At 44.1% G+C, this 26,588-nt stretch overlaps 1 protein-coding gene across 6 annotated transcripts in view; it reads left to right on the top strand.

The window, feature by feature from the left end:
• The window catches only part of Sv2c (synaptic vesicle glycoprotein 2C), a 225,263-nt gene that overhangs the window by 187,755 nt on the left and 10,920 nt on the right, over window positions 1-26,588 (top strand). For all 6 annotated transcript variants that reach the window (XM_087201195.1, XM_004870165.4, XM_087201193.1 and 3 more), the window contains 8 exons: window positions 505-638; window positions 1,085-1,174; window positions 6,690-6,800; window positions 7,203-7,291; window positions 10,159-10,323; window positions 13,077-13,210; window positions 15,805-16,008; window positions 16,436-16,595. In XM_087201195.1, coding sequence (XP_087057321.1) covers window positions 505-638; window positions 1,085-1,174; window positions 6,690-6,800; window positions 7,203-7,291; window positions 10,159-10,323; window positions 13,077-13,210; window positions 15,805-16,008; window positions 16,436-16,595 — 1,087 coding nt within the window. The remainder of the gene's footprint in view (window positions 1-504; window positions 639-1,084; window positions 1,175-6,689; window positions 6,801-7,202; window positions 7,292-10,158; window positions 10,324-13,076; window positions 13,211-15,804; window positions 16,009-16,435; window positions 16,596-26,588) is intronic.

Here is a 26,588-nt window from a genome sequence, read left to right as displayed (position 1 = left end):
GTTCTTCAAGAGATTCTACTTGTATCCTACTGTGGTTGCTTTTATTCTATTATATAAAAAATGTCCTATTTTTATAATATTGAGATATTAAAATTTTCCATGTACGAGTTAAAAATTCTCTTGATCTACAGTATGATGTGTATGGCCAGACAGCACAGTGGACATCCATAGAGAAAGCACTCTTCCCGAGTTAATTTTGGGATTTGGTTGTACATGAGCCCATGTGCAAACCTACGGAGGCCTTGATCCTTTGTTCCCAAGTACCTTCTTCCTGGCACTTCCGCTGTGGCTGATTAGCTTATGTTAATTAGACTTGACTAAAAAGATCCAGGGGGGCCGGGGATTTAGCTCAGTGGTTCCGGTGACTGCCTCGTAAGTGCAAGGTCACGAGTTCGATCCCTGCTACCAAAAAAAAAAAGATCCAGGGGAATACAGCTGTGGGTAACTTTCCCAACAGGCGGTCTGGGAGGCACCTGCCTCACTTTCCCTGTCCTCCTTTCCCAGGGTGGAGCTTCAGTATGGGCTCAGCCTACCAGTTCCACAGCTGGCGCGTCTTCGTCATCGTCTGTGCACTGCCCTGTGTCTCCTCGGTGGTGGCCCTCACGTTCATGCCCGAGAGCCCACGGTTCTTGTTGGAGGTAATGCTTGTTAGGATAGACCCTCAAGCAGCCATGAACATTGGAAAGGGTTGCTCACTGATGCTGGGAGGTAGGTTTCCTCTTGGGAGGTGGGTGTCTCCTTCCCGCTGTGGAACTGTGGAAGGGTTGGTTCCATGCGTCAAGCTCCCTGGTGGCCAGAAACACACATGTTCCTCCTTAAGCAAATAACTTTTCACTCAAAAAAGAGAACATGGCTTATTGTTTCATAAATGAGAGTTTACATCCACAGGTACTGCTGGTCATTATAGACAGATTACTTGAACTGCTCGTGTAGTCAGTGATACCCAAATGGCCATGTGTTCCAATGGGAAATATCTAAACCCATTGCACAACCACACTCCATGTGTGCCAGCAACACAGGGAGGTGACTGGGGAACGAGAGGTGTAACTGGTCTCCTAGCGCCTCACTGTCCAATGTTTCTTAGGTTGGAAAACACGATGAAGCTTGGATGATCCTGAAGTTAATTCATGACACCAACATGCGTGCACGGGGCCAGCCCGAGAAGGTCTTCACGGTGAGTCTGCGCCCGTCAGTGGCTTAGTTGCTGTGACCTGAGCAGGTAACATCAGGGTTCTGGACTTCACTTTCCTCATCTGCAAAGTAATTATAATATACATAATTATATAATTATGTCATATATTTATGTAAATATATAATTATAGTAATGCATACCTGATGGGGTTGTTGAGAGGGACCCACAAAATATTGTGCAGAAAGTACTTAGCATCGTGTTTGACACATTCTGAGTACTCCATAAAGAGCAACTATTTAATATATACTCACACCTGCACAGGTACAGATGTGTGTGTACACAGGACTGTGTGTATATGTGGACAGGGGCCGGCAATAAGAAGACAAAGATAAGGTTGTAAACTCATGTTCTGGGCTCCCACCTTACAAGCCCACAATTTACCATCTGTCTTCCTTTCTCCTGGAACCACTAGGAGGCGCCTTATCACATGAGGTGCCCGAGGTATGGTAGGCTCCCACCTGGCTGGCTGGGCATCTGATGGGAACTCTGATTCAAGATTTCCGAGATGCCAGATAAGCACTGTGTCCTATGCAAGAGGAACTTGGATGCTTGGCCTCATACAGAAGCTCATGCCAAACAAACCCCAGTGAAAACTCCATAATAAGAATATAAAACACATATATTAAACTATGTTTAAAAGTTCCTCCCAGAGGCTCGCAATTTAGCTCAATGGTAGAGCAGTTGCCTAGCATGCATGAGGCCCTAGGTTTAATCCCTAGCACCACCCACCCAACCCCTCCCCCCAAAAATCCTCCAAATTTCAAAACCAGACAAGCTCATTCACATAAGGAGATAGATATTCTCGTAAAAGGAAGAGTCCAGAGAAAATGCCTCCCCCTATAACCTTCTTGAAAAAAAAGCATGATACATTTATGCTAAAATGAAGTTAATTGATGTCAAGCCAGGTGTGGTGGTCCATATCTATAATCCCAGTACTCTGGGTGGCTGAGGCAGGAGGATGCAAGTTCAAGCCCAGCCTAGGGAACTCAGTAATTTAACAAGACCCTGTCTCAAAATTTAAAAAGGGGTGGGGATGTGGCTCAGTGCAGAGGACCTAGGTTCAATCCCCAGTACTGAAAATTTTTTTTTAAATCGTAAGTCAAGAAACAAGTTAAACATATGTGTTTCTACATAACTATTTTTAATATATGGATCCAAGGCAAATGTAAATTATCTTTTTGAGAAAAAGTCTGAAACTATTATTTTCTTATATTCTATAATAATTTTCTATATTTAAAGCCACAGAAATTGAGAATGTCAAAAATATTTAAGGAGAGAATTTTTATACAGGTATAGTTAGGAGAATACCTTTGAAAAATTAAAATTAACCAAATTTAGAATGAAATTTGAGACTGGATATATATATATACAGCTCAAAAATATTGAACAGGGCCGGGGATTTAGCTCAGTGGTTCCGGCACCTGCCTCGCAAGCGCAAGGTCCCGAGTTCAATCCCTAGTAGCAAAAAAATATATATTGAACAGAAGAAATATATAGTTCATTTATAAGACAAGAGAAAATAAAGGAATTTTTTAAATTACTAATCTTAGGACTAGAGTGGACATATTAGTTCATTAAATAGTATTAAATGAAAGTGGTATAAATACTACTAAAAGATAAAAATAATCAAATTGGATCAAGAATTAAAGTCAACTATGCGTATTTTACATGAAATACAGTAATGCCAAATGCTCACCCTCATTAGTAGGAACTCCAGTCATAAGGGCCATTCCTCAGGTGACACTTTCCCTCCAAAGACAGACACCATGACAGACCCATCGAGTTCTGTCTAAGATGTCAGGAATCACCCTTCATAATTCTGAGCCCCTCACACACATGGAGGTACTTAGTAAAATTGTGAAATTATTTACTGCAGGTTTCAAAAACCGAAATCCAGTAATAAATGAGAAAACAATTACTGCATATCAGAGAATCAAAGCAGTGTAACCAAGCATAAAACTAATCTCTGGGTTTTCTGATAACCATGGCAAAAGGCAAATTTAATGGATTACAGAATTTTTGATAAAATAAATAGCAATGCCTCTGTTTTTCAGGAAAAGTTGACTTTAATTCTAATTTGTGAAAAGTTTATTAATAGGCCTTATTGTAAGAGATATTTACCAGTATAATGGATAATATCTTCAATTCAGTGAAACTTATGGAAAAAGAAAATATTTTATATATGGCCATTTCTTAGGTCAGTGATTAAGATGGTTGTCCTTTGAGAAGCCAGAGAAAGGTAATCCAAGTATGTGGCTTTGGCTAAATGTGGCTTGATATAAACATTAGGTACGAAATAATCAGAACTATTTCCACAATATATATATCTCATTTTATATAACACATACACCAGTCTCTCACACTGTTAAATTCACAGTGCTGTCAGGATAAAGACAAAAATCCTCAATCTAGATGCCAAGGACCTGTCCATCCAGTCCCTTCCTACTTTTTGGTTCCTCTCTGTGGATCCATTGGCCATTCAGTTCCTCGGACTTGTCATTTGACCCAGTCTGCCGTGTGCTACTCCCTTTACCTGGAATGTTCATTCTTTACGTGGGAAGTCAGTCAAATTAATGAAAACTGGATGCATGGCTTTTTTAGAAAAAAAAAATTAAATCTTTTGATATGTGGAGTCATGCAATTAGACTAACATTGTTTTGCCTAAAATAGATTTGGGAGAACATGCATCAAACATACAGGGACCTAAATAAGATTTCAGTGGCTTAAACAAATCAATTACAGTTCTTAAAATGTGTGAAAAGGGCCTGATTAAGTAGCTCCCTGTCATCTTATTTATTCATTTCATTTTATTTAGGAAACACATTTTCCATAAGGTAATGATAGGCTTTAGTCTGGCCTCTGGCTTCTATCTACATTACCACATTTTTTTAAGTACTAGTAATCAAACCCATGACCTTGCATATGCTAAGCAATATTCTATGCCGAGCTATAGCCCCAGCCCCACGGGCTTTTAATTAGCAAAATTTTCTATGCAGCATAATGGAGAAACGAAGATCAGTAATGGATGCTCTCCATTAAAGACCTGGAGCCCCTTGGACAGGTCCTTCTTTTGAGTTAATGCATAGTAACATTAACATTATTAAAGAATATTTTAATTAAAAGATCATAAGGCTGGAGGAATCTGGAGATGTCATGCAGTACCTTATGTCACTTAAACCTTCTCAGCCAGTTGAGGACAAAACCTTTATTTAAGATCTTCTGAAAAAGGGTATCTGGCAGGGAGGTCTCATTGCCCTGCTTGCTTGCCTTTGCTTCCAGAAGATATGAGTTACCAAGTCCACTCATACTCATCCTTGTTGATGTTATTATATAACATTACTATATAGGTTAACCTTAGGAGTATAAAAGTTAGGGGAGGCTGGGCGTGGTGGCCCATGCCTGTAATCCCAGCACTCAGGAGGCTGAGGCAAGAGGATCAGTGCGAGTTCAAGGCCAGCCTGGGCTACATAGTGAGACCCTGTCTCAAACAAAAACAAAAACAAAAGTTACAGGAGAATAAGGTGAGAACACTCCAAAGAATGGATGGATCATCTCAAAGTCATGGTTCTACCATGACAAATTTATCTTTTTTCTTGCTATGAATACAATATGAGGAAGCTTCATGAATTCCCCAAAGGTCTCTTTTTTTAAACTCTTCTTGTTCTGTTCTTACCTTAAATGTTGTTGTTTTCCAAGATTTCATTTTCAGCTAACTGGTATTTTAACCCTCTATACTCTCTTTAGCTGATCTCAGCTACTTCCTGTGCCTCTTTCTCCTAATGAAGAAATCTCCTGAGCTCCACATGTGCATGTGGAAGGGCTTTGTGGACAACCTTCTATATTCAATGGCCCTTAAAAGCTATATCCCTAAATCTGAACTTCACCTTAAAAGCCCCCTGCCCTCCTTCTGGTCCTAAACTCTATCAGCAAGTACCACCAGCACCACCCAAACCGAAACCCTGAAAATCATCTTATTATTTCTTTCATTTATCCTTTTATAGACAAAAAATGACAGTGCCTACTATTCTACTTCCTAAGTATTGGCCATCCCTGTCCTTTATTTCCCATCCCGACTGTCACTGACTTGGTTAAATCTTCAACACCCACTGCCTTCTGACTTTGCGCTATTTTTCAAGCCCAACCTCCTTGCAGTTACCCAATACGTATTTTCCCTTGTACCTCTAGATGTTTGTACATGGTATCCCTCCCCCCTGGAGTGCTGTCCAAGTGGTTTATACATTTAGCAGATAACATACTCTTCTGTCTGCCTCAGCTCGGATTCTGAGACCATGAATGAGACCTCTCACTGCAGGTCACATTCCTCCCCCATCTCATGCAGACCTCCTGAGAGGACTTTCATGCGTGGTAGTTGCATGGAGGCCATGGTATTTCTGTGTTTGCATTTCCCATGGGTGCCAATGAGTAAACAAGCAAATGTCGGTGAGTGCAGAAGTGGAAGCTTCTCAAAAGTAAAATGTCGAATGAGAAGAACCTTCCAGTGATACAAACAACAACTTGAGTGTCATTAAATACTCAGATTGTTCTGAGCCGACTATGTTTGGAATCCCATACTTAACTCAGAAATGATTTTTGTTTGAAAGATGCCAAGGGTCCTGATGTCCTGTCTGTCAGCAGCCAGCTTTGGCACCTGGACTCTCACAATAGAGCTGCCATTTGAGGTTTGGGCAGCCTCTCACAAAAACCCTGCTCACATCCTATCAGGGGTAACGTGGACACATTTTCATGTCTTCTCAGATTGCTCCAAACCAGGCAGATATCTGTGAACAGGGAAGACTGGCCAGGTCCGCAAAGGAGCCTTCTTTCTTCCAGTTCTCTTTGCAAGATTCATTCTCTATATTGAAAGCATTGTTTTGCCTGCCTTCTGTTTTGTTTCCTCAGCAAAGGAGGCTCTCAAGTCACACATGCTGCTTTTCACCCTGAACCACTGTCATTTAGTTCTTTATGTAAGCAAAGAGTCCACGTTGATGCTTGTGATGGAAAGAAACTCATTCACATGGTGTCCCCAGTGGCAGCTGGTGGTCAGCCACTGTGCGCAGGGAGAAAGGGCCATCATGGTCCTCTGTGAAGAACATTTGGGCGGGAAAGTGTTCAGAGCTGCAGTTAGGGGCCAGATTCACCAAGTGGGTTCCCCAAATTTTGCACAGTCACTTTGGTCCCGGCAACATAATTCTAAACCCAGAGGTAGTCTATGTGCATGTTTTCTCTCTAATGCGTGTCTTGGTGGTGATGATTCAGAGCAGGCCATTTCCGTCTCCAGACTACTTGCCGTCCTCTGTCTCTCTGCAGATGCCTCGCCACTCATCCTTTATTCAGTTCTTGGAGGTGTGGTTTGGATCTGGAGACCCAGCTCAACAGCCTTGTATGTGTGTGGAGTGACTAGCAAATACTGCATACTTTCTATTGAAGTCGGTTTTTGCTCTTTAACAATACATTGTGAGCTTAAACTCAGCACTTTGCACTCTCTTGTTCTCTACAGGTAAACAAAATCAAAACCCCTAAGCAAATAGATGAGCTGATTGAAATCGAGAGTGACACGGGAACTTGGTACCAGAGGTGTTTTGTTCGAGTCCGCACCGAGCTGTATGGAGTGAGTACTGAGTCCCGAGGGACTTGTGTGTCAGCTTCACTTGGAGATAGTCAGAAGAGGGGCTGACTGTGACATCCCATGAGCTCCCCCTGCCCCACCCAGGATGCCTGCTCCCAGGGTGGGACCAGGCAGTTGGCCCCTTCTGGATGGACAACCAGCTTCCGTGGCCCATCTTTGGGAAAGAAGGCGTCAGGCCAGGAATCGGGGGCAATAACAGGCTGCCCTACATCCATGGGCCTCCAGGAAGCTGAAGAGTGAAAAGTCCAGTATTTGGTTCCCTATGGCCTTAGGCTTTTACGTTTTAAGTTAAAATGAATTCAGCCCAACAAAAACTCAGCTTTTTAATAATTTGGTGGAAAAGGCGAAATTGACTAACTGGGAAAACTCTCTGATATTTCACAGATTTGGTTGACTTTTATGAGATGTTTCAACTACCCTGTCAGGGAAAATACAATAAAGCTCACGATCGTTTGGTTCACCCTGTCCTTTGGGTAAGTGATATTTAAATTCTTGAGGCAGTGGACTCGTTAATGTCACCTCATAATTCCCAATCATGTGGCTGTCTTTTCTTATACTTCTTGGTGCTGTTCACCTGCTGGGAGAGAGTGTTATATGTTTTGTTGTGATTTGTTGACAGGTACGGTTTTTCTAAACCAATGATGCTATTTATATTGTTTAAAATACGGGCTTGCAGAGAGGCATAGTGTCATATACCTGTAATCCCCAAAAGGCTGAGGCAGGAGGATTGCTGTGAGTTGGAGGCCAGCCCGGGCTGCAGAGTGAGCTCAAGGCCAGGATGAACTGCATAGTGAGACCCTGTCTCACAGAATTTTATAAAACATGGTCTGGCAAAGCAAATAGTGTTGGACAGTCACTAAAGCCCTAGATGGTTCGCCCTACAACTGTCCACTGCCTCTCCTCAGCTCACCCAGCCATAGCAGCCTCTCCACTGTCCTTCAATAACCAGGCTGTCCCTACGCTGCCTGGAGAAGTCACCCAGGTAGCCCCCTCCTCATTTCCTCACCCCTTCTGGCCTTTCCTCAGGGACACTGTGAACTTTCTTTCTTTTTCAATATCGGCCCCTCTGCATTCCCTGTTCCCTTCTCAGCTTTATGATTCTCTATGGCCTTTTGCACCTTCTGCAGTGCAAAAGGCTTCATTATTCTAATAAAGAACAGAGCTCTGGCTTCTGGCTCTGGAAGCTACATGAGGACAGGGGGTATAACTATCTGTTCACTGATATGACACACAGTAGTAGCTCAAGAAGTGATTGTTTCCAAATGAATACAATGCCATGTATGTGCTCTAAGAAAAGAGGAAGCAGGGAGACAAATTCAGGCTTTTAGTTTATTTTCTAAGGGTTGACATCTCCACTTTAGAATCTGTGTGTGTGTGCAACTCTACTGTTGCCTAGAATACCAATCAGATGATGCCCTGTTAGGTCCTAGGGCCTCTTAACATTTATCCTGCAAGCTCCACCTCTTAAACTAAAACAGGCAAGTGATCAGAGACAGCCACTGTTTCTGGTGCTGGCTGAGGTTTAACACAGGGAAGGAAGATGCTGGGAGTCCATGTCCTGCATGCTCTGTCTGCTGTGTGACTGGTTAGCCATGCAACTCAGGTCCTCATTTTTAAGTTATGAGAGTTGGTTTAGAATATGTAATGTATTTCTCACCCAATTTCTAGAAATTCCATTAACCTTGAAAGGAAGGGAGGCCTGAAAATTAACACACATCAGGTGCCTATTGTGTGCTAAGCACTGGGTTAGGTACAAAGAAGAGGACAGAGAGGGAGGACCTCTCTCTGGGAGTGAAAGCTTACATGATAATCATTATTCGGCGTCAACATATTCATTTTTGGCCAGATTTGAAGTTTCTATCATTTCCTTCCTGCTGTCTCCCTGTGCCTAACATCTTGGATATTCAGCAAGTGCTGAATAAATGAAGAATTAGCTATCCCTGTTATGGGCTTTCCAGTGTGCAGTGTGCTTCCCTCATGATTGCCATTTGGAAGTATTTGCTCTTTGTGTGTGACTAGAGAGTCATCCGCAGCTGTTGTTGCCCTCTTGAGTTATTTCTTATTCAGCACCCCTGTTGTAATCAATTCATGGTCTTCAAAAAGAAGGATGGAATTTGTGGGATCTGGAGACACAGGTGTTTCAGGAATCCCAATGACAATAATGAAATGACACGCTGCCCTGTGAGTACCCTCAGTCTGCTGGATACCTTGCATCGCATTTAATCTGAGCAATCACCAGGGAAGGTGGCACCGTACCATCATTCCAGTGTTAGAAGTGGGTGACACAGGATTAACCAACTGGCCCAAGTTCACAGAGCTGACAAGTGGCAAGGCCAGCACTCAAGCCCAGGCTTCCTGCACTAGCTGTACTCAGAACCACTTCTTTCCTTGTGCAGCAGAGGTCACTGGGCACACACCAGAGCAGGGCTTCCCAAAGCATGTGCTTCTACTCCCAGGGTCTTCAGTTCATCAGATCTGGATGAGGCCAAGTTCATAGGCTCTGTCCAGAGATCCCACTTTGGGAACTACTGTAATGCATTAGACTGGCAGTGTCCAGCAGAAATATGTGAATCCATATACCATTTTAAGTTTTCTGGTAACCACACACCAAAAAGCAAAGTAAAAGGAAACAGGTGAAATGAATGGATGAATTTATTTCTCTAACTTGTGGAGGCTGGGAAGTCCAAGATCAAGGTGCTGAGAGGTTTAGTGTCCGGAGAAGCCTGGCTCTCCTTATGGAATGGCACCTACCTGCTGCGTCCCACAGTGGGGACCAATTCTGTGTCTCAATACAATGGAGAGACAGAAGAGCAAGAGGGAAGGAAGAGGCTCCTCCGCGCACAGCTATTATTTATAATGATAAGGACTCTGCCCATGTGATTTAATTACCATCTAAAAGCCCCACTTCTTTTTTTTTTTGGTACCAGGGATTGAACTCGGATCCTTGCGCTTGCACAGCAGGTGGCGAAACCACTGAGCTAAATCCCCAGCCCCACTTCTTAATATGATCACATTGGGGTGTAAGACCCAATTTTAGGGAGACACATTCAGACCCCTATGTGTGGGTACAGAATCGGATTCTTGCTGCAATCTCTTCTCAGAGAGAAGGTTCAGGGATTACGTAGTTGGGATTTTTCAGCTAGCCAAACCATCTCTCTAGCTTGACTTTTGCCGAGTAATCTTGTAGGAGATAGGGTGCCTCCAAATGCTATGTGATGATTCATTCAAATATTAGAGGGAGAGGCCACAGCTGGAACCATTGTCCATGAAAATGTCAAGAGTTGCTCTTCACCCTGATGTCCCAGAGCCTTTATAAATGTGTGTTTCTTTGTCTTTGCAGGTACTATGGATTATCTGTGTGGTTCCCTGATGTCATTAAACATCTTCAGTCCGATGAATATGCACTGCTAACTAGAAATGTGCAAAAAGATAAATATGCAAATTTCAGTATTAACTTTACAATGGAAAATCAGATTCACACTGGAATGGAATACGACAATGGCAGGTCTAGAAACTTTGAAATAATTAATTTGCTACCTATTCACAAAATCTGATTTCTTGTTAGTATTTACTGTACTAAAACCTGTAGGGTTTGTTTGTCTTTTAGTTTTTACACTTAGTTATTTTCAGGCTAAATTTGAATACTTCTAAATGGTGTCTAAAGATGCCCATGTATCAATTACTTCACTTAAAACTACTTCTGAAACTGACTTGTCTTACATTTATTAATTAGCTGAGTTGGCTAGTGTGAACAGAAAAGTTAGAGAGACCCTACAGAGCAAAGAAATTAAGGAAGAGAAAAGAAAACTAAGATGGAGGAGAGAGTTACTTACTTCACGGAATAAATCTGAAATGTAATTTGATGACCCTTCTATTCCTGAGAAAGGAGCTGCTTCTCAGAATTCTTCCTTTCTCCACTATGCTGGGCCAATAATTGGAGCTCAGTTGTATGAGGATGAGTTTCCGTTAGAGAATGGAATGACTCCCCAGGTTAAGGGCTTTGAAAATGGCGCGTGTGTTATCAAGGGAAGCTGCAGAGTGTGGCTCAGGGAGGCGGTCCCCATTCATTGTTGAAGAAATGGTGAGGAATGGACAAGGTAATTATGTCCGTCTGTGGGCTGTCTGACAAAATAAGTGTTAGTGTGGGTTCGGGATAGCTTACATTACTAGGAAATGGCCCCAACTTCAAAAATGATAAAACTGAAGTCCAAAGTAATTGAATTAATTTTTCCAAAACAAAAACCAGTTTGAAAAGATGAAAAAGAATTCTGTGCAATGCTCCTGGCCTGTGTGATGGAAACGAGGTCATGGACTAGGCACTCATTGTTCTGATTAGCAATTCATTGAGGGCCCTAATCATAGCGGAAACCAGCTAGGGTCAGCTTCCCTCTCCCACCTGAAATTCTGGCTTAAATCTGAACCTGTGTTTTACAAAAACTTTGCCATCAAATACTCAGTAATTCTGGAGTGAAATTTTACTTTATTTAAAAAGGTACTGTTACTTCAGTAGGTTGTTCTAAAATATGTTTGTATTTCAGTCATAGTTTCAGTAATTTGTTAAAGTTCTATACTGGATAGTCTCAGATCACTTGGAATTGTTTTACCTTAGCAATGCAATAATTAATAATTTTAATACTACTACATTGAAATCCTTGTAAAATATATATTGTATATTTACTTTTTAGATAAGAGAAAAAAGTTCTGTGTTTCAGGGAAATTTGAAATACCACAATCTGACTCATTTTTTAAAAAATACCTTCCCCATTCCACATGTACAGTGGCAGCCCTTCTTGCACTGACATGGCGGACCATAGAGACAGAGCCAAATGCAGCCAGTCCCCTGTGGCTCACTGGGCAGAGGAACTGAATGGCTTGGAGGACTGACTGTTTCCTTCTTCAATCTTTTGAATTTTGTCCCATGCATGTATATTGCTCATTCAAAAGCCTCAACTACCTCAGTTTACAAAAAAAGAAGAAAAAAACTAAAATTGCTTCCCTTTTCCAAATTCAGTCCCCTTTCAAAAAAAATTATAATCTTCCTTAAATAGGCCATGGTCTAGCCTCCTTTAGTGCATTTAGATGGTTCTACTCTGGAGCCCCAACGTGGATATTGAGACAAGATGATTTTTAGGCTGGTTGTCCTGCAAGGATGCTTTCCCACAGGATGCTTAACTGATGAATGCAGTCAGGCATTATGGTGAGAGTAAGTTTGAAAGAGCTCAGCAGTTAGTGGATTGCTTTGAAGTCGGCTCACTTGCCTAGAAGGATTAGTCCCTTTCTGTCCCTAATGAGCATGGCATTAGTGTAACTCCTTCTCAGGTGAGCAAGCATTTCCCTCTTGGTGACTGGCTAAAGATCCATTCCCAGTCTCTCAACAGAGTACCAAGGCCCATCAGTGAATATTTACCCATGTTGAAGGGAGGCCTTACCATAGACTCTCCTAAGATGTTACAGCTATTATGCTCATTCTATCTTCAACACCTAGAACCCCAAAATGAACCCCAGCAGCTTTCATCATCCTACACATTTCCAAAAATGAACAGGCCTCTTGTAATTCTCTTTATCCCAAGCAATGTCTGCTGGCTGTGGAAAGGAAAATATTCCTGGGAATGAGTGTGACCTATGTTTTTCCCAGGAGGAAGCAGGCAGTCCTCACATAAATAAAGCAGAATTGCTATGCCCTCCCTTTGCAATAATTGGAATTCCCTATACTGCAGTGAAGGATAGGATATAGACTTTTATTAAAAACTCAGGAGCCTGAGGATGTGGCTCAGAGCCAGAGTACTTGCCAAGCATGTGCAAGGCCCTAGGTTCCAGCCCCAGTACTGAAAGAAAAAAAATAGTTCAGGCAGGAACATATCTACAAGTTTGAGCCTTTCACCCCAAACAGAGTATTTTCAAATGAAGGCACATGTGAAGATCTGTGGGGATAGGACTGAAAACTGAGTAGCCACAGGTAATCATCAGTCTCTCTACCTCCAATTACATAGCCCACAAAATCTTTTACCACCTTGGCAAAAAGCTAAGCGAGCTTGAGGGTCACTCCCTAGTGGCAAATAATACTGAGCCATGCAGCAGCCAAAGGACCCGATGTACGAGGCGAAAAAAGAAAGGAAAGCACATACAAATCTCCAAAGCCTGTGTCCGTTATCGTTAAGGAAGTCTACAGAATGGCATCACAACTCTAAATCTGTTTGATCGCTTTGAACTCTAATGGAGACAAGTTGTTCACGTAAATTTTGTATGTGTATTGGACAGATTCCTAGGGGTCAAGTTCAAATCTGTAACATTCAAAGATTCAGTGTTTAAATCCTGCACGTTTGAGGATGTGACTTCAGTCAACACCTACTTCAAGAACTGCACATTTATTGATACCATTTTTGACAACACAGGTAGGTGTGCCGCCAGCACTGCCTCCAGCTGGGGTTTCTTCAGAGCCCAATAGGATAACTATGGGATGGGTGTGCCCGAAGACTCGTGGGGCATGGATATTAAAGTGTAAATGAGGCTAGGGTGGTGACGCATGCCTGCCTGGAATCCCAGCACTTGGGAGGCTGGGGCAGGAGGGTCACTGCCAGTCTGAGAGCAGCATAGGCTATATACAGTAGTGAGTTCAAGGCCAGCCTGAACTGCCAAGCAAGACCTTGTCTCAAAACACCAAAAATAAATGAATGAAGTGTAAATGAACAGGATAAGCTAGGAGGATGCAAATTTGAGTCCATCCTGGGCAACTTAGAGACCGTGTCTCAACATGAAAAAGGAAAAGGGCTGAGGATGTAGCTCAGTACTAAAGCCTGTATTCAGTCCCCAGTGCTGCCCCCCAAAAAGGAAATAACAAGTTCTCTGAATCAGGTTGCATCAAAGATAAGCTTTATTGTTTTTTTGGTTAGATTTAATGCTAGCATTGGTTGCCCGATTCAAAGTTGGAAAAAAAATTGAAAAGCTTTTGGTTAATAATTTTAACCTGTAGTTTTGTAACTGACACTGTAAAGTAGAACTCTAAACTTTATTTGTTGAGTATATAGCAACACCCTTTTGTTTTAGCACCCCCAAAGTGACAGAATATGTAGATGTCAGCCCTAGAAGGCTAGGAGCTCAGTTTGTTTTTTATAAGAGAGGAAGATGAGCTATAGATGGCAAAAAGTGATAAAGTATAAAGATCTGCATTATCTCTTTATGTTTTCTCTCTTTTTTGTGTGTTTTATCATAAAAGACCCATCCCCAGTTATATATAGGGAGATGGTGATTTGAGGCTAATAGGCCCTTCCATCTCCCCAGAGCTAGCTTTAAATAAATCCTTTTTTCCTTTTGACCCAAATACATGGCTTCCTTTCACTTGGTCAGTGGCAAGCAGACAAACCTGCATAGGAGCCTATGCGACCGACCGCTAACAGTTTGTTTTGAGAATCCTGGTTCCAAAGGCTGGGGTTTTTGGAAGCCAGCCTTGTTCCACAGTCAGCAGAGACCACAACCTGGGACTTAGCTCAGTCAGGTACTGTTTTAGTACAAGCCTGGAAACTCCAGGGGAAAAAAGAAAAGGAAACAGAGCCAGAGCGTCTGCTCCATGCTGTTTCCCATGCAAGAGGTCAGACACCAATTTTCTCACAGCGTTTTCATGACAGCAGAGGCTCAGAAACCTTTGTCATTTGGCCACAGACACAGAGCTAGTAACAGCAACAGCTGATGTTTGATGTCAGTTTATCTGATTTCCAAGCCCCTATTTCATACACACACATACATTGGTCCTGTGAAATGAGTGCAGAGTAATAGTTTGGCGCTGCAGGTGGATCAGTGTCCACCCCGGGTGGCAGCTCTGTCTTTGTGTACGCAGACAAGAGCCAGCTCTGCTCAGCTCCAAATGAGAATGAGCTCTGCTGTCCTTTGGGGTTTGTTTGTTTGTTTGTTTTTTGACTCAGGGTCATGCTATGCAGTTCAGGGAGACCTTGAACTCACATGTACCCCAGATTGGCCTCAAACTCACAGCGATCCTCCTGCCCACCACACCCCATCCTGGTGTCTTTGATTTTTAAATAGCACTTCTGGCTATGGTGGTGCAGTCCTGTAATTTCAGCACTCTGGGGGGCTGAGACAGGAGGATCACAAGTTGAGCCTAGCCTGTCCAACTTAATAAATTAGCAAGACCCTGTCTCAAAATAAATGAATGAATGAATAAATAAATAAATAAATAAATAAATAAGGGGGGTGGCTCAGTGTGAAGGCCCTGGATTCAATCTCCAGTTCCCCAGAACAAATAAAAACAGTGCTATCTATCACTCACCTTCTAACCTATTCAACCTTAGAAAACCACCTCTCTTTTCCTGACAGATCTTGATTGGCAGGGAGATAACAGCTTTGATTCTCACAGGCTTTTAGAACTCACCGCGGGCTGCAGTCCTTGCACAGATTCAAGTTCAAGAAAAAAATTCCCTAGCAGTAAAACTAGAGACCTTAAGGATGAGGCTTACCTCGTACTCCAGTGGGTTCATCCAATAGCCGTTAAATTACAAATTCAGCCTCAACGACCCAAGGAATGTCCTGCTCCTTCTCTAGCAGTGATAAGGACTATGCATGGGTATTTTAGAACAAATTGTTTTGGTAAGGATAGTGTGAAAGCTATTAGTACCATAATGATGACCTTTATACAACATGATAATTAGAGCAAAGTAATATTGCTAAGGAGTAAGCAAGTAATATAATTAGCAATGGCCAACCACAGGATTCAGAAGACAGCTGGACTCTATAACTTCATTTATTCCTACATTCAACAAAGTTATCCATTCTTTCTGCTACTTTGTAACACGAAATCCAGAACTAGACCTCATGCTCTGGCCGGGAAAGACACAAAAAGTCCAGCCGGCCCAGGCCTTGAGGTCCTCAAGGAATTTCCCATGATGACACTTCTGGGTTTGCAGTAGGCTTTCTGATCCTGAGACCTGTTACTTACACTTGCTAAGCTTGTCATCAATTCTTTTTGTTGTTCCTCCAGATTTTGAGCCGTATAAATTCATTGACAGTGAATTTCAGAACTCCTCGTTTTTTCACAACAAGACGGGGTGCCAGATTACCTTTGATGATGACTACAGTGCCTACTGGATCTATTTTGTCAACTTCCTGGGGACACTGGCGGTGCTTCCAGGGAACATCGTGTCCGCTCTGCTGATGGACAGAATCGGCCGCTTAACCATGCTAGGTAAGTGCTCAGCCTTCCTTGAGGGAAGAGCCCTGCCCCTACTTCCTGCCATGCTCTCTGCTCTCTGAGATCTGCAGCCCAGAAGGACCTTTCATCTGGAGTAAACCGCAGTGGAAATGATGCCTAATTACATTTCATTTGTGCAGTTTCCATGATTTAACAGACTGAACAGCCAATTATGTGTAACTAATGTCTATCTTTCCACTTAAGCGCCTGAGTAATGGATAATGTAAGCTGCCTGCTTGCTGTGCTCAGAAGGCACCCAGGCAACCTGTCACACAGGTGAACACGCTGGCACTTGCTCATTGTGCAGCTCAGGCTGTAGCTGCTCAGTGGAAGTCAGTTTTCCTAAGTCCTCCAAGGCCTAAGGGGCCTCACTCCCCAAAGATGCTAAGAAACGCTCCGCCCTTGTCTGCACCATTGGCAGGTGGCTCGATGGTCCTCTCGGGGATCAGCTGCTTCTTCCTGTGGTTCGGCACCAGCGAGTCCATGATGATCGGCATGCTGTGTCTGTACAATGGGCTGACCATCTCGGCCTGGAACTCTCTCGATGTGGTCACTGTGGAGCTGTACCCCACAGACCGGAGGTATGTTGACATGGGTCCTGGGATAGAGGTACCCCAAACCCCAAGGGACACTGAGAAAAAAAAAATCATAAAAAATAAGCCAAATTACCACTCTGCCAAGAAAGTGAAAATCCAAAAAAATTTTAGTTTATGAATTTGTAGTTTCTGCTCATATCTTCTAAAAATGTAGGGGAGATTTTTTTCCAAACAGGAATCAATAGGTCAGTGAAGCGTGACAAGAAGTTTAATTGTGCCCCAGCCTTAATTTGATGGCCAGCAGTGTGAGGGGCTATAATGACTCGGTGGGGAGTAGAATTTAGTAGGCTAACTTGGGCCGCATGTGGAGTAGCTCATCAGCCCGAGAGAGTGGGTACCTCACACTTGCAGGTGTCCAAGGGCATCTGCATTGAGCAATGACAAAGAGGTCTCTGGAACATGTCTCTTGACTTTCTGGTCTGTTGAAGGAAATCCTAACACATTTCTACCAAGCAAACAGAAACAAAAAAGATTGCTACTGGGGGAAAATGGGAACACAGAGACTTTACACCTCATGTTGAACAAGGGGCTAGAAGGCAGAACACTTGGGTAGAGCTCCAACAGTTGAATAATTAAGGTAAAAGAAAAGAAGCCCTACTTTGCCAGTCAACATGAACTAAGACAAATGCCCTTTGCCTCCTTTTATTTCATGCATAACTCTTACGTTTTGTTACTATAGGAGCCCTTTGTGTTGGAGTATTCTGCAGACTTTAAAATGAAGGAGGGATTTAGCTCAGTGGAGCTGCACCTACCTCTTAAGCGCAACATCCTGAGTTCGATCCCTGGTACCAAAAAAAAAAATAAATAAAATGAAAGAGGAGGGTTTTTTCCTTAAGATTATGCTCATCTTTTGGGGCTAATCATTGCTACTAATCCTGAGTCCCCACTCTGGGCTCATTTCTTTAGTGTGGCCACAATGAGCTACATTCTTCACATATCCAGACTCCAACCTATATTTTTTTCCTCAGGAATTATTTTCCTGAGTTTAAGGGAACACTTTTTTTTTTGGTACCAGGGATTGAACTCGGAACTTTGTGCTTGCGCTTGCGAGGCAGGCGGCGGAGCCACTGAGCTAAATCCCCGGCACTTAAGGGAACACTTTGATACTCATATGTCCATCTCCTTGTAGCAAAACCAAAGCTCAAGAACCCTGGATGCCAATTTGTCAAATATTCTAATTCAAACTCTCAGTGAACCCCCATTACATACTTGGACTCTGAAGGAAACAATGTAATCTCCATATAGCACCTTCTTCACTTATTTGGCATATGTTAATCTTTATTCTTCCTCAGCTCCCTGGGGTAGATGCCACGGGCCTTGGGGTAAAGATGCTTCCAAAAGCAAGACTGCAGCTTTCCCTGAGCTTACTCTGACCAACCTCTCATTATGGAAACAAGGCCTACATGGATGTGGATTAAACTATTTATAATTGTAGTCAGCTTTCCATCACTATGATAAAATATCTAAAACAAATCACTTAAAGGAGGAGAGGGTTATTTTGGCTCATGGTTTCAGAGGTTCTAGTCCATGGTTAGCTGGCTCCACTGCTCTGTGCCTGTGCGAGGCAGAACCTCATGATGGGGAATGTGTCATAGAGCAAGATACTTGGTTTGTGATGGCCAGAAGCAGAGAGAGAACTCACTTCTATAACTGACCCTCTCCCTCAAAACCCACTGAGCAATGACTACAGCCACATCCTGAAGGCTCCACCTCTGAACAATGCTCTACTCCAGAACAAGACTTTAACACAGGTGCTTTTGGGGAACATTCAAGATCCAAACCACAACAACATTTAAGATAAACCCTTCCATGTTAAAATGAGGCTGTCAGAGCCTCCTTCCTTTTCATTTTTCACTGTGATTTGGATACTACTCTAGATGAAATCACTGCCTACCACTCCAGAATTGGGGACATCCTTCCTCTGGGAAACATGATCCTGTTGGGAGTCTGTTGTAAGAAAGATTAAACCTCAAGTGAGGGAGAAACAGAGTTGCTATTTGTTAGCTCAGCTCCTCCAAGAAACAGACATCAAGATGGGACTAAGCAGGCCTTGGTGGTGCATGCCTGTGATCCTAGCAGTCTGGGAGGATGAGGCAGGAGGATCCCAAGTTTGACCCCAGACTGGGCAGCTTAGTGACTTACCAAGACCTTGCCTCAAAGTAAAAAATAAAAGGGGATGAAGATGTACAGTAGCTTAGTGCAAAACCCTGGATTTTATTCCCAGTACTACACACACACACACACACACACACAAAATCACACTAATGTGCAAAAATGTGCAAAGACTTGGTAAGTCGCTGTAGTCTTTTCTTTTCTCTCCAGAGCTAAAAACAAGTGAAAGTCAGTACAATATGGCATGATGAGGGTGAGGGAAGGAGGTGGGGCCCTGGAAGCATTGGAATACTAGAGAGGGTTTCTTGGAAGAAGAAACATTGAAGCTGGGACCTAAACAAAAGTAGAAGGCAGCCAGGCAGAGGCACGGAAAGAACATTTTTGACCAGAGCAGATACTACTTGAAAACCTCTAGTAGGAAAAAATTAGCAAAGTTAAGCAAAACTAGGCCAGGAAGGCTCCTGCACATCGTTATTATCGTAGGAGGACAAGGGAGCCCCTGAGGTGCTCTAGGAAGGAGGCCAAAATAAGACATGGGATAGAGTTCACCCTGCTGGCCAGAGAAACAAACAGCAGGAAAGCCTGTCAGAGGCTGCAGGTGGTGATGTGCACTAGAAAAAGGCAGGTGGGACGGCAGAAGTAAGTAGTCCACAGGCCCTTGGGTTCTTGGAGTTATGACCAAGAGCACTTGGCACTTGAGTAGATGTTGGAGTGAAGAAAGAAGACAGCTGTGGACATGTTGAGATGCAGACATGGGGGGAAAGCAGTTCCCACCGGGGTCAGGAAGATGATGAGACCCATCTGGGACATGTAGAATTTTCATGTCAGTATGGAGCTGACCAATGGGCATTTGAATATTTACATTGGATGCCAGAAAGACCCCTGAACTGGGAATCAAATGTATTCATTAATTCATCCAACAGATGCTTAGGGAATGGGTATCATGGGAACAGAACTGTTGTAGTCACCGGGACACAGCAGTGAACAGGCTGGAAGCCTAGAAGACTGGAAGCCTGGGAGGACCCTTGATGGGGCCTCCATTCTAGTTGTGGGAAGACAGTAAATAAGCAATTAGATGAATAGATATGGTGCAAGGTGCTATAGAGAAAAATAAAGCCACATGAGGCATAGAGAGTGCTGAGGCAAGGAGAGTTGTATTTGAAAATAGAATGGTCTAGGGAGATGTAGACCCTGTAAAGGTGACATTTGAGCAGTTACTTTGGGAGAGAGCTTTCACAGCAGAGGCAAGAGCTAGTGCATGGGTCCCTAGAAGTAGAAATCGGGTTTCAGGCTGGAGCTAGATGAACAGGGTGAAGGGTAAGAGATGATGGGGTCAGAGTAGATACTGCGGCCTTTATGTTGAGTGAAATGAAATTCATTGCAGTGTTTTTATTTTTAGCAGAGGAGTGACATGATCTGTGTATCTTAAGAATAAGCTCTAGGCCAGTGATGATGAACCTTTCAGAGACTGAGTGGCCAAACTGCAACCCAAAACCCACTTATTAATCACAAAATGCCAATACTGAAATTAAAGCTGAATACTGAGGCTTTAGTTTAGAAAAAAACAACTCATACAACTTGTGACATCCTTGCAGAAAGGGTCGTGGGTGCTCGCTGCAGTGTGCATGCCATAGGTTCGCCACCACTGCTCTAGGGGATCTGAGGTGGAGCCCAGAAGATCACTTAGGAGGTCACTGTGGTCACTGTGGCAAGAGATACTGGTAGTGAGAAGCACTTGGATTCTGCAAATACATTGAAGACCAACAAGCATTGCTCAAAGATTGAAGGTGAGGTGGGGAGGGGCGTATTCAGGATGGCTTCCAAGTTTTCCATCTGAGCAACTGAAAGGCTGGAACTGCCATTACTGAAATGGGAGATTGTGGGAAGAAGTTAAGGAGAAAGAAACAGGAACTCATTGTTGTTCATTTTAAATTTGAGGTGCTGTTAAATCTCCAAGGGGAGATGCCAAGCAGGCATTAAATATAGAGACCAGAGGTCAGAGGAGAAATCTAGGTGGGAAGTAAAAATTGAGCCTTTTCAGGATATAGATGCAATGTAAAGCATGATGATGGATGAGACCACCAAAGAGGAGGTGGACAGAGAAAAGGGAGCTTCGGACCGCTTAACCCTAAGACACTAGAAGACTTCTCAAGGAGATGAGCAGAAATCAGCAAAGAAGATTGGAAAGCAGCCTTGACTGAGGTAAAAAGAAAATTAAGGGATTAAGCCCTGGAAGCCAAGTGAAGAAAGTAGTTTAGGATGAGCAGCTTAGTGGAAGAACACTTGCCTGGCTTCCTTGTGGCCCTGGGTTTGATCCCAGCACCACAAAAAAGAAAACAAAGAAGTCCCTCAGGAAGTAGGAATAATCAGATGTGATAGATACTAATGATGGATCAGAAAGATGAGGATGAGGAATGCATTACTGTTCTAGCATTGGAAGTTAAAGCAGAACATCATTAACCTAGGTTATAGAAGGCATCAAGGCAAAGCCTGTGGCCACAAATCACAGTCGATCCTGAAATCGGCCCAGCTTTGTCAGTGAGCAACCTCACCTTTCCCCTGGCTTGGGGTTCAGTTGCCTTTTGAGCTCCCAGCTGGCTAAATCTGCAGATCAGAGATAAGTGGCACTGGCTATAAAGATCAAAGGACTATGAGGCACTCGGGCAGTGTGTACACATGCATGTTGGAGACAACCAGCTGCCCTTTTGTTCATTTGCACTCTTGTGTCATGACTTTCCTAGAAATGGGGCTCATGGCAGGATTCCAAAATCAGGCAGTAGGTTAGACCCCTGGGAGAGTTCAAGGCAAGGGGAACAGAGAGCAAAGTCCCACATGGAAATAATATTTTCGAGGAGACAGAAGGTTGAATCTAGATGTGAAATTTCTAGGTAAGAAAACTCAGATCTGGACTAAGAAAATCCAGGCACCCAGATTAGGATGCCATGCTAGGACACAAGGATTCACCGGGCTAGAACCTCAGGCTGGGTGAGGAGAGAACAAAAAGCCAGACTTTATGCAAGGATCCAAGTGATAAGATGTTATGATCTGCAGAAACGGGGGTCCCACTGAGGCAAGGCTGAGCAAATTAGTGTGGCAGTAAAAGCTTGTCACTGGTCTTCCATCTTGTCCTTCGGCCAAGTTCCCAAGGCCGAAAGGAGCCTTGGATCAAGGTAAGAAGTCAGGACGAACTTTGGCGGAGTCACTTCTGCCATCTTCCCACATCACCCCGTGGATCCCCCCCTCCTTTGCTCTTTTAAGGCCAAACCTGAGACCTGTGGGTCCGAGCGAGAAGGATATGGCGTAGACCACAGCATCTCAGTCATGGGGTGACCTGGGAAGACAGCAGAAGCCAGTGGTTTCGGTCAGGCATGTGTGCTTGACTACGTGGCTGGGAAGACTAAGTATTGTTTTGAAACATATTCCAAGGAAAGGAAGGAAGAATGGAGACAAAAGTGGTTGACCTTTGGAGTTCAGGGCTTTACTCAATATTCAAGTCATTGTTGAATATTTTAACAATTTTGACAACATCCCTAGACACTTTTCTCCTCTCGTGGCAAAACAAAACCGAACAAAACAGAAAAACAAAGTAGGGGCCAGGGATTTAGCTCAGTGGCGCTGAGCCTGCCTTGCAAGCTCAAGGTCTTGAGTTCAATCCCCAATACCAAAAAAAAAACACCCAACAAAGTAAGAAGCCTGTAGATGTAGTGTAGGTCATGAGCGGCTAATAAAGTGAGGGTCTTCTACTAGATGGGAAATTTAAATCTGAAAGAAAGCCCCTACCATTTAACACATTCCTCTTTCTGTCATTTCTCCACTCCTCAGGCCCTGCCACCGCAATTTTTTTTTTTTTTGGCCCCTTTGTGAATAGCACTGGAGATGCCAGCAGAAGACACCTCGCATTATCTGGGTTTGGCCAGGGCTGGTTAGAGGAGTTACTATCCTAATTTGGAAAAATAGGTAAAATTTCCCTCTTCTCTTGGAATCTTTGGTGTAAAGAACACAAGGATAGGTTCAGAAGGATTTATCCACTGCTATCTCTGTCATTCACACCCCTGTTCTTTTCTCCCTTCTTGGCCAAAGTTGTAAACCTCCCAGAAGTCCTACCTGTAGCCCACAAGTCCGGGCAATAACTCTCTGCTGCCACCGTGTGGCCATGATGGGGTTCTCCTACTCTCATCCCTGACCTCTGGCTCCATCCCCAGCCCAAGAGGCCTCCCTCAGGGTATGCGGCTGCCTGCCCAGCCTCTGTCCTTCTCCTTCCCGTGCCCTCCTGGGTTCACAGTTTAGACAGAATCTCAGAAGAGTTTGAAAGCAAAGCCTTGACTGTTCACACCACTGTTCCTGGCAGGTCCTGGCAACTGCTGCAGTCACATAGCAGATGGGATTGTTCTCTCCAAGACGAGCTAAAGTCAGATCGCCTCCCTTCCTACAGGACTGTGTTTGTGTAGACAGAGAAGTGCCCCTACCCCTCACCCCTGAGGCCACCTGTAGGCCTGACTCACTTCTTGACCAGTTGTGTGTCCTTAGGGGACCACTCAGCACAACTGTGCCTCAGTTGTTTGAGATGTAAAATGAGGAGACTGAAATGGCATCTCAGGTCCTGTGTCAGTCAGCTTTCTGTAGCTATGACAAATCACCTGAGATAAACAACTTAAGAGGAGGTTAAAAAAAATTTCTGGCTCCCAGTTTCAGAGGTTCCAGGCCATGGGTGCCCAGTCCCAGTGCTTTGGACCTGTTCAAGACTTGCCCCTCCTTCTACTCCATCAACAGCAAGAAGGAGAGAGCAGTGTTCCAGGAGCAACACCTGGACTCAGCTGCAGGCCCTGCTAGAAAACAGTGGATAACTTGGATAAGCCTTTTCTCCTTCCTGGGCCTGTGCCCTCATCTGTGAAATGAATGCTGAGTGTTATCTACAGTCTTGCTTACATTTATTTAATTCTCACTCCAAGTCTAAAGAGTTATTCTTACCCCCTTTACAGGTGAGGGAAATGAGGTTCAGGGCAGTGAAGTAACTTGCCCTGGGTAACTGAGCCTGAAACCCAGAGGTCTGACTCCCACAAGGCTTGGGGTGCAGGTCTGGAGTCTGCATTTAGGAAGCTCCCTGAGTCATTGAGATGCACAGCCGTGTTCCTGGGCCCTGGCCTCAGATGAACTCCCAAGTTGCCTGCTGGTGCTGGGGTGGTCACATTATTTATCCTGGCCCAGGCTGCACTTCCTAGCTGGGTTTATCAGATAAAGAATAAGACCCAAAGGCTCACATTACAAAGGCTCCTATTATGCCTGGTCTGGTCCATGGGTTTTGATTTCAACAGGAACAAGCAATAGGAAGTCCCTTGATGGTGGGGGTGGGAGGGACAACCAGGGCACTCAGTCCAGGGACCCTGCCCAACCTGGGTTGGAAGGAAGCCTGGCCCACATTGGTGTGGGGCAGCTTCCCACCCATATGAAAGACCCTGCTGCCCGCCTGGGGAAGAGATTTTCCTTCAGGAGCAGAAAGCACCTGAAATCAGTCTTTTCTGATAAGAATATGAAATTCATTTTCTTTTCTCTAAAACAACAGGATGATAATCTGACATTAGTACAGAAACATCACCCAAATAGTGGTCATTAAAATGTCCATGACAAAAATCTACCTCCTACATTTTTAGAAGCTCCCAGGAAATTCTTAGGTCAGCCTTTCCTCAGCAAGCACCACTGGCTACCCTGGGCTTGTCCTGGGGAGGGGTTGTGCCAGGTGACAGGGACTACCCAGCCCCCCCCCCCAGACGTGGCCTGGACCCAGTATGGGTTTCAAGACCAGGAGAGCCCAGGACTGGCACAGACAGGCCTGTGGGGGAGGGGAGGCGGCAGCGTGAAGCGAATGGCAGTCAGGGCAACTGTGTCGGAGCTGGGAGAAAGATGATTCAGGAAGGTGAGAAACCACCCTAACAGGAAAGCAAGATTGTATAAATTCTCTGATTTGTGATGATCTGTATAACTAGCAGTATGCTAAAGGGAATTCAGAAACACACGCTATTTTTTTAGGAGATTTTTTTTTTTGTATTTGAGACAAGGTCTCATGTAGCCAAAGTAGATGTTTTTGTAATTTCTTTTAGTATGTAGTAGTGAACACAAATCAATTTTAAAATGCAGACATCTCTGGGAAGATAACAGGTTTTCAGCCCAAGTTTTAAATCACTTGGAACTTCTAAAAAAAATACCAAAGCCTAAGCCCCAAGTAAAGCAATAAAGCCTGGCCCTAGTGTTTTTATTGTGGTTTTCAGTGCTGGGATGGGGATGGGTCCCAGAGCCTTGCACCCTGAGCTCCTGGGCCCCAACCACAGGGCTGTTTCAAAAGCTCCCAGTTACACAAGTCTGTGCCCCTGAGCTCCAATGCCATCTTTCCCCGGGTGGATTACTGCAGCACTGGGAAGGCAGAGGCATTCTGAGCTGGCACAAGGTCAGCCATTTGGCACTCAAAAGGCCTCTGGGGGAGTCTGTAGCAGACTTGAATGGGCATCATACACCCGGGGCGACGAGGGACTTGTGAGAGGCAGGCAGCACTCTGGCCGGGTGCCACTCTGCACCAGCAAGCTCCTCCCATTCCCTCAAGATCAACCCCCATCCTCCCCCTCTGAGAAGGCTTCCCTCAGCTGAGCCCAAACTGGGCTGCAGCTGCACCCCTCCACCTACCCAGTAATGCTCTGTAGGGGTCTTTATTCATTGCACTCAGTGTGTGCTGTCGTCTGTCTTTTAACTTTGGGTCACTGGGTCCCAGAGCAGTGCATGGCACATAAATACTTACTGAAGGGGGCCAGGCATGGTGGTGCTTGCCTATAATTCCAGGTTATTTGGGAGGCTGAGGCAAGAAGATCATGTGTTCAAAGCCAAACTAGACAACATAAGACAACTGTCTCAAATAAAAAGATGCTCAATGAATGATGATTCAGTGGATACATGAATAGGAGAATGTGTGAATTAGGAATATACTAAGGACAAATTTGCTCATCGTCAAATATTTGAGCTGGGCGTGGTGGCACACAGCTGTAATCCCAGCTATTTGGGAGACTGAGGCAGGAGGATTGCTAATTCAAACCCAGAGTTCAAGACCAACTTGGACAACTTAGTGAGATCTGGTCTCCAAACAAAATTAGGGTTGGGGGTACAGCTTAGTGACAGAGTGCCCCTGGATTCAATCCCCAGTACCACAAACACAAGATAAAAAACAAAAATAGTTAAAGCATTGAGTGCATTTCAGTCCAAGAGCTCAGACGGAGTCTGTTCAAGTCACTCTTTCACGTGGGCGTGGGAACCTGGTCTGCATGTGTAGCATTGTTTCTGCGAGGTGGGTGAAATTCATTCTTTTTCAAATAACCAACTTCCAGGTGGATTTTTTTTTTTTCGTCCGTGATCCTGTGGACAGAACCTAGGGCTTCACACGTGCCAGGCAAGCAAGCACTCTGCCACCAAGCCCTGCTCCCACCATGACTCTTTAGACCATGATGCATTTTTTACTTGAGGTTACTAAAAGAACTCCTCTACCAAAGTTGGGGCTAAAGGAGATGCTCATCTCTGAGCCTTCACCAGGCATACTGTGAACTGGATCTACATCATTTCTTTTTCTTCTTTTTTCTTTTGCATTTTAGACGGGGTCTCCTGTGGCCCAGCCTGGCCTCCAGCTTGAGGCAATACTCCTGCCTCGGCATCCTGAGTGCTAGGATTTCAGCGTGTTCCACCGCATCTAGCCCCTTTCAGGGCTTTTCACAATGCAGCATTTAATTTTGTTTTCTCTAATAATTTCATGAGTCAGTGGGGCAGATATTGCACCAATGTTTAAAACGATGGCCGATGGTCACAGGGCGCCTTCCGGGTGCCAGCACTCTTCTA

The sequence above is a fragment of the Heterocephalus glaber genome, unplaced genomic scaffold, assembly GCF_053883595.1.
Source record: "Heterocephalus glaber isolate CG9 unplaced genomic scaffold, H.glaber_assembly_v1.0 deba00001757, whole genome shotgun sequence".
Classification (NCBI taxonomy): domain Eukaryota; kingdom Metazoa; phylum Chordata; class Mammalia; order Rodentia; family Bathyergidae; genus Heterocephalus; species Heterocephalus glaber.
The sequence above is the reverse complement of the archived record's forward strand: the minus strand, read 5'-3'. Positions and strand labels throughout refer to the sequence as shown.